This window comes from Hyperolius riggenbachi, chromosome 11, assembly GCF_040937935.1.
Source record: "Hyperolius riggenbachi isolate aHypRig1 chromosome 11, aHypRig1.pri, whole genome shotgun sequence".
NCBI lineage: Eukaryota > Metazoa > Chordata > Amphibia > Anura > Hyperoliidae > Hyperolius > Hyperolius riggenbachi.
In genome coordinates this window covers 162,332,652-162,341,240 of record NC_090656.1, presented here as the reverse complement: position 1 = coordinate 162,341,240, position 8,589 = coordinate 162,332,652, and the positions used below count along the sequence as shown (strand labels likewise).

Sequence of the window (8,589 nt, the reverse complement as noted above, 5' to 3'; positions counted from 1 at the left end):
TGATCTGTGGTGATTTAGTGTACTTCATATATTTTTATCTGCTTGTTTTTATACTCCAACGTTTTATGAGTCCTACTCCTAAGTAGTAGGGTAAAATACCTTCCACAGTGTCCCCATAAACTCATGAAAATCTAGCACTTTAAAAGTTATTTAGGACTCGGAGTTGCAGATATATTATTATTATTATTATTATTACTATACACAAATGTGGTCACGCAAATATAAACAAAACAACAGGTGATCTGGCGATAGATACGTCTACATATTTCTCGTGGTATCATCAGAGAATCCAGTGTGGGAAAATATACTGTAAATGTATTTTCTTGCGCACCATCTAAAAGATTGGTTCATCTACGAGCATAGGAAGCGTGGAATTGCATACACATGCCATGCTGGTATTACGTGAATTGTATAAAGCTGAGTACAAAGCTCGATCTCCGGCTTTGGTCAGTAAAGCCTTTTTCTTCTGCTCAGCATCCCCGCGGGAGAGTAGTTGGTGATGAATGAACTAAGCAGTAGAAAATAAGTGCTGGAAGTTAGGACTGCTCTTTCCTACAGCCCGCATTGTATTTTATGGCGAACAAGGGGCAGACTTCGCTGAAAAAGAAAGAGTCAATAGACAGAGGGAGATAACTGGACAGTCCCACTACCACCATTCCTCCATCCCTTTCCACTGACAACACCCAGAAGGAGGAGCATAGGGCGTCAGATTCCTCATCTTCCAACTTAGCATCTTACCAGGACCTTTTTTTCTGCTTCCAAAGCTAAAGTCTACACCAACTCACACTCCCACCCAGCCTTTCCCCTCCCTTCTCGTACAGAAAGGAAGCACACAAAAAAAAGAAAGAGGAAAAAAAAACTTACAAGGGAGCAAGGCAACGAGAACAGAGAGGAATAGCAAGCCATCTCCAGTAAGAAAGAATACGAATTACGACTTATCTCTTGATCGTCAAGTTTAGCCTGCTTCCCTCCAAAAACCATAGAGGACGCTTTCCCTTTTCTCTTGCAGTTTGTGTCTCCAAAGATAACAGTGTATGCATGTGTCTGGCCATGTCCTATCCTCAGGGCTACTTGTACCAACCATCTGCTTCTTTGGCTTTGTACTCTTGCCCTGCTTACAGTGCTAGCGTCATTTCTGGACCCAGGACTGATGAGCTGGGAAGGTCTTCTTCTGGTTCTGCTTTCTCGCCTTACGCTGGATCAGCTGCATTTGCAGCCGGCTCTGCTGGCTTCAACTCTTCTCTCCAGTACAGCGGGGACCCAGCGGCAGCCTTTACGTCTTATGTGGTAAGGACTACAATCATTTATCTGTCTGATAGCTGGAGGTGGATAAAGGGGTCTCGTTTTTTTTCCAGACGTATTACAGAAAAGTTAGCTTAGCCATAATACAGTACTGTAATTGTTAAAACATAGGGTGGAAGATCAAATGTCATCTGCATGTCTGCTGGCTGTAAACAGAATCATAGCAGGTTGTAGAAGGTCACACCCCATGTGCAATTAAGCAGGCAAAATACATTCAACAAATACACGTCTGCTACGACTAGCTTTTGTGAAAAGACAGTTGGTCTCTCTTATAACATTCCGCAACGTTGCCTCCTAAAACCTACTATAATGTCCTATTCTTAATCATGACTCTCGTACAGTTATAGATCTCTCAATGCCTCTTATAAGCCATTTGAAACTTACAAAAGTGTATTTGAGCAAGATGTTAACCACTCCTGTCATTTGTGGAAATAGGATGAGCATAGTCCAGCACTGAATACGTTAAAGAACAATCAGAAATATGAAGTATGTTTTCAATTACAGAGGATTCCTGCATTAGAAGGGAAAATACCCAATAGAAACGTGATCTTTAAAGTGTTCCGTGTTGAATCTGTTCTACCTCAGTCAAAGCGAGACAGAACACTAACAAGTCTACACATGTTGCTTATGTCTTTATCGATCGTTTATCGAAAGTGAACCGCGGGTTTATTGAATTGCTTAATTGCAGCTGACGTGGGGGATATCCTCAACTGTTTGCAAATGTTCTATTTTTTTTCTTACAGAAGATAGGATCATATACAGAGATATCAATAAAGAGACTATACTGTTATAACTGTGTATTTACTCTTTGCATTGAATCAAGAACGCCCACAATGCTTTTATTACCTCAGCTCTTATTTAATTAGAGGATAAAACCCCATGCGACTGCCGATTTAATTAAAGCTCTCTCTACTGTTTAATTTGTAGTTTCGTGGCTGCTCGTCAGGGACCCAGTGCTGGATTTGGTTGTTTTGGAAAATTAAAGGGTACTACTAGTAGATTCCTCCTGATCTTTTTGGTGGCATCTGAAAAGAATCGCTATTTACTACCCTGCAGTATCAGGAAGTGATTGGGTTATTGTTGTCAGGCAAGGCAGTCATAGGAAGCATATAGACATACAGATACCGTTTAAGAGAATATTAAGCAAGGCGTTTTGAATCAGGATGACCCCATTTATTGGCTAACTTAGAGATGAATAAACAGTAAGCTTTAGAAACCGAGAATATATAATATATATATTTCAATCGCATAATCCTGTATACGTTTAATATGTGATGAGTATATCTTGTTTTTGAAAGACTGATGGTTGTTTTTACTTCCTTAGGGCTCTCCATATGACCACAACACAAGCATGGCTGGTTCTTTAGGGTATCATCCTTATGCTGCTCCTTTGGGATCTTATCCTTATGGGGATCCAGCTTACCGGAAAAATGCCACCAGGGATGCCACCGCCACTTTAAAAGCTTGGCTAAATGAACACAGGAAAAACCCCTATCCCACCAAAGGAGAAAAGATTATGTTGGCCATCATTACCAAAATGACGCTCACTCAAGTGTCCACCTGGTTTGCTAATGCCAGGAGGAGGCTTAAAAAGGAAAATAAGATGACATGGACTCCCAGGAACAGGAGTGAGGATGAGGAGGATGAGGAAAATATTGATTTGGAGAAAAATGAGGAAGAGGAGTCCCAAAAGTTGGACGAAAAGGAATATACCGATGTAGACAAAGGTTAGTTCTCTTTTCATTAGTAGCTCTGTATACTTATTTAACTGAGTTAGATGTGTGCTGATGTATATAACAGCTATAAAACGATGCCTAGTATATTACTTCACTTGTTGTTTCTAGCCAGCATTGCTGCCTATAATATACCAGCTGGGGTCATTGGGTCCTGAAATCCATTTTTTACAGTAGTTTAAATCCTTTTTGTGTGTTGTCAAGGAAGAATTGATTCCAAACATTAGTCACTAAATTTCTGTCTGTTTTGTGAACAGATAAACAAAGCTTGGAGCAGGACAAGCCTGAGATAGTGGAACATGAAAGTCTACAGAGAAAGGATTTGAACCCCAACAGGACTGATTCGGCGTTAATTGACGCAGAGGAAAATAGTGATGTCCTCTCAAAGAGCTCTGCTCCAACTTCTCCGCTAACATACCAACCTGCTCAGGCCCAGCAGGCCCAGGAAGAGCAGACTGTACACAATCACCATCTTCACCATCAACATCGTCATCACTACCATCAGCCACACCAGCCAACTGAACGACTTCATCAGCAGCACCTTTCTCACCCGTTAGAACTTGGTCATATACGCACATTAGCACAGCATGGCACAGTCACTTCAGTTATTCACTCTCCCCCTGCATCTACGTCTAAGCCTAAACTGTGGTCCTTAGCAGAAATTGCGACATCCTCAGACAAATCTAAAGAAGGCAGTGAAGTCACAACTGAGCCAGGGTTAACTACAGCTCAGTCAGTGGCATTGCTTGACAGTACCTCTCGCTCCTCCAGATCCCCTTCAGCAACCTGTGTTTTCCCTAGCAATGCTGTGTTGTCCCGTCCCCTACTCTACAGCACCCAGTTTTATGCTGGTTACACGAACTATGGCTCTTTTGGTCATGTACACAACCACCATGGACCAAATACAACCCCCTCAGCCAACAGCAATTCACATTTCAATGGATTAACCCAGACTGTCTTAAACAGAGCCGAGGCTTTGGCCAAAGAGTGTAAGTTTAGAAGTCAAACTCACATAGACCTTAGCAAAGACTCCGTTTATGAAATTAAGAAAGGTATGTCAAGCCTTTAAATCTGGATACTTGGAGAAAGTACTGGGACATTAACTTATTAAAAATAAATTGTCTTGACAGTTTTACACCATTAAAGTTGAATAATTCAAGTTATTCTAAAACTAAATTCAGTACAGCGTTTACTCTTGCTGGTCTCTGACTGTCTTAAACCGTTTGCCAGGGATTAATAATTTGTAAGGTTCTGTATATTTATTGTAGCATTTTGTATTTATATGGTTCATTACTATCTTCTAAGTAAATTATGGGATTCAATTCACTGTACAATGATTTATGCTATTTTGTAATATACATATACAAGATGCATTTTTGGAATTTCATAGTGAATACAAATTTAATTTAATTTTTAAAACGCCTCTCTCGTTTTTCATACTCTCTCTCTCTCTCTCCCTCTCTCTCTCTCTCTCTCTCTCTCTCTCTCCCCCCCCCCCCCATCCTCCTTCCCTCTCCGCCCTCCTCTGTCTCTCTCCCTCCCTCTTTTTCCTCTCTCTCTACCTCTCCCCCTCCTCTCTCTACCTCTCTCTCCCCTTTTTCTCTCTCCCCCCTCTTCCCCTATCCATCCCTATCTCTCTCTTCTCAGTCTAATAGTCCCCCAAGACTGTCCTTGATTACTTTTTATTCTATAAACATACATATATACCCCTAACCTGCATAATAAAAACAAAACTAATGTATGGGGCGATTGTGAGAAGCAAGCACCTAGTCCTTGTTGGCAGGGAATGTGTTAACCTGAGTGCCCTGCTCTATGGTAAGTATACAAGAAGTGACCTTTACTAATGAATTCGATTTTATGCAGGAATTTTTTCATTATTATTATAGCGGGTTGCTTTGAAACAGTTTCTGTTTCTAAACATTTAAATCAACACATTCTGTGCTTACATTGTCATTTTTAATACTTATTTCTTTATCTTTATAACGTATTTTTCCCTCACAGAAGACTGTTTTTTTTTGGAGGGGTTTGTTTATTTATTTTATTTATTTATTTGTTTATTTTTGCCGCTAACAAAGTAGAAAGGAATGGATAAAGGAAAATGCGTGGTAATGTATTTTTGAATCACTGCTTCGTTTCTAAAGGTAGGTGTCGCTCTTGCTCCTAGTTTGAGTCTCCGATATTTGCATTAGTGGGAACGCCAGTCCCATGAAATAAGATAAAAATAAACGTGTCACAAATGCAAATAAAGAATTAGCCACAGAAGGGTACCAAGTACACAGGGATTCAAATCATGAAATAGGATTTACATGTCAAATCTCGAGCTAAGCATGTTGTAATTACAGTTTTCGTAGGTTATTTTTAAACCACTCGGATTGCTTTTTTGATTTGTCTTCTAGCATTTTAGCTAAAAAAGACAGTTCTTTGCGAGTTACTAATTTGCTATAAGAACTCTTAAACGCATGACATTATTATTGCTTTTCCCCTATATCTTTAGCCACTTAATAACTTGTTAGACTATTTACTAAAGTGCAGGAAAAATGAAAAACGCAAATGCAGAGGTAATCCTAATATTATTAATCCTATGATTGCTTTACTAAGGACGATAATTATTTTATATATTTTTTAGAAGAGTGAAATGAAGATTTAATACAAAACGAGGGAGACAGTCGTTTTTTTTAGGTAACGACCTATTCCTTTTTTAATACATGCAAATCATTATGAATATATGATACCGAAAAAAAATGTAAGGATTTCGTTAGAAAATAAATATCAATAGTACATTCTGAGGTTTTTTAATATGTACAAAGACACTTGCAACGACTTTAACTAAAAAAACACTCACAAATAATTGACGTTCTCTTCATTATTTTCATACTTAAGTTGCCCCTTATCTTTCTAAAGAACAACATAGGGCATATCATTTTTGTTGGATATCCTCTTTAGGTTATGCTCCATTGAGTGTGGCTATCCAGAATTTAAAAAACACATCACATTCTCTAATGTCTTTAATTTTAGATGCATGTTATTACAATTATTTATTCCAACCAGAGTGAACACTATAAACGTTAAACTATTTTAAAATATATTTACAGGTTCATGAAAAACAATTTTGTGTCGAATTCCAACGTTTCCATGGTTTTTACTGCATCTGTAGATCCCCCCCCCCCCCCCCCAAAAAAAAAGAGAGAGAGAGAGAGAGAAATTAGGCAAACAAAAAATGCAGAAACCTTACATTGCATGCATTGGATGCTTGGTTCTAAAAGACGATTACGTGCAGAATGTCAGAAGAAAATCTCTGTGTTTTGATTGAGAAATAAGTAGGGATAATATTTTTTATTGTGGTTAATTGCCATTTAATGTGATCTCCTCGTCTATACAAGAAAACCACCAGCTAGAGCTAAACATGTATTTAGTTACTTTCTAATGTTGATAGGGAATTATGTATGTCAAATACCAGTATACATGTGCATTTGCATCGTGTATACAAAATACTAAATGTTCAAAAAAGTACATATTTGAATGAAGTGATTTATACAATTAGCACTTTCCACCCAATATTTACAGTGAACTCTAAGGGTCACGCTCTGTTTTATTCTCTCCTGTTTTCTGCATAGGCCTGCTCGAGATGAATCAAACAAAATAAGTTAATGAAAACGTTATAAAGGACTTTTCTTTCTTTCTTTCTTTCTTTCTTTCTTTCTTTCTTTCTTTCTTTCTTTCTTTCTTTCTTTCTTTCTTTCTTTCTTTCTCCCTTATGAATTACGTGGTCGGTCTAAGAAGCATCCCAGAATGAATCATGTTACCGCTCTGCTCCTTAAAATAAAGGGGCCACTTTACTCACCCACCTATAGAAGTCATTCTATTGACCTTTTACCCTTGACATTTTGCTCAGCGGAGGACCATACAGGGAACTGCATGGACAACTTGTTTAGAGACTAGCTGCAAGTCACAGAAGTCTCTTTAAATGAGACATAATGAAGACTATAAAGTGTTCTCCCAAGTGTAGGGACCACCATTGTGTCACATTACTTTCCTTTAGTGTCGCTCACTCAGGCTGATATGACCCTTATGTCCTTGCAGTAACTCAGTAACTGACTGCCTTTTTTGTTAGACTGCCTTTGTTTATGGATACACAATATCAATGAAAATTCTTCTTCTCCTTAAAATCTATCTATCTATCTATCTATCTATCTATCTATCTATCTATCTATCTATCTATCTATCTATCTATCTATCTATCTATCTATCTATCTATCTCTACTAATCCATCATGAAAACATATTGCATCTTCACAAAAATACAGGCGATTGACCTGAACACATAGCGAGAAACATCAAATTGCATTTGTATAATGTATTTTGTCCATGTACTTTATGTTTTTAATTGCTCGGGAGTTTGTTTAAGCCACACCTTGCTATTTTTCCACCTTTGCAGTTTTACTAAATCCAGATCCTGCCTCTTTCTCTTGCCGACGTCTCAGAAAACTGCATTACTAAACAGATACTGTATATTTTACCTGCTGTCCACAGTAACAAGTTCAAGCCTAGCCTTAGATCGTGAGATGCCTTTTCGTGAACAGTGGGGGTCAAAACATTTGACAGTCTTTCACCCTGATGCTAGTAGTTTATACTTTGCCTGGGCAACTTAGAAACGGAGGAACCAAACAGGTGGTGGGGTATTTCTCTCATGAGTTGCAGAACTAATCACGCAGGGAATATTAATAGATGTGTTTACTGACAAAACAGCATTTTTTGACATCTTTGACTTGGCAAAATAGCACTTTTGGCACTACTCAAAATGTATGACTAACAACTCAGAAAATAAATGGAACTTTTTGTAAAGGTGCTGTTGATTGGCAGAATGCACAATCCCCTTCAGGGGAGTCACCTTTTATTGCCCTAGAATTGCTTTTTATTATTTTTATTTCTTACCTAGTCAGAAAATATTATATATAAACTAATCCCCATGCGTGAGATTGCAATCAAAGAATATGAACCCCAATTAGCCATTCTGCGCTATGATTGTTGAGTTTGAAATCTTGCTTTTGTTGGCCAGTGTTGCTTACCCTGTATTTAAAGTAACCCTCTTAGGCCTCTTTCACAGTAGGACGTTGCGTTTTGATGCAACATTAAAGTCACAACGCAAATTACAACGCAATGCTCCCAAAAAGTCGCACAGCAATAATAAGTCTGTGCGACATTCACAGTGCACACGTTGCGTTTGTGTGTAACGTGTAGTGTTATTATAAAGTGCTGCATGCTGTGTGTTATACACGTTATTAGCTGCGTTGGACTGTTTGCACATGCTCAGTAATGACTTGGAAGCATACCTTTCATTGCCTGTATGCTCTACTGTATGCGATGATAACGGGGCATTAAGTTGCGTTGCGACTTTTTTGGGGTATTGCGTTGTAATTTGCGCTGTGACTTTACCGACGCATCAAAACGCAACGTCCTACTGTGAAAGAAGCCTTAAATTGATCTTAGATTTGTGGAACAAGAGTTGTTTGCTTAACTTGGATGGCATTTTTGAGTCACAGCTGATGTCCTACTGC

General features: G+C 38.5%; 1 protein-coding gene across 1 annotated transcript; it reads left to right on the top strand.

The window, feature by feature from the left end:
• Positions 1-772: 772 nt before the first annotated feature.
• IRX5 (iroquois homeobox 5) lies at positions 773-4,344 on the top strand. Its single transcript, XM_068259623.1, has 3 exons — positions 773-1,287; positions 2,627-3,029; positions 3,293-4,344. Exons 1-3 carry the CDS (start codon positions 1,039-1,041, stop codon positions 4,102-4,104), a joined length of 1,464 nt encoding a protein of 487 aa, XP_068115724.1. The 5' UTR covers positions 773-1,038; the 3' UTR covers positions 4,105-4,344.
• Positions 4,345-8,589: the final 4,245 nt, after the last annotated feature.

Excerpts from the sequence above, each read along its gene's own strand:
- IRX5 (XM_068259623.1), top strand. The coding sequence starts at position 1,039 with ATGTGTCTGGCCATGTCCTATCCTCAGGGCTACTTGTACCAACCATCT. Across the intron at positions 1,288-2,626 it reads CAGCCTTTACGTCTTATGTG|GGCTCTCCATATGACCACAA; the intron begins GTAAGGACTACA and ends TTACTTCCTTAG. Across the intron at positions 3,030-3,292 it reads ATATACCGATGTAGACAAAG|ATAAACAAAGCTTGGAGCAG; the intron begins GTTAGTTCTCTT and ends TTTTGTGAACAG.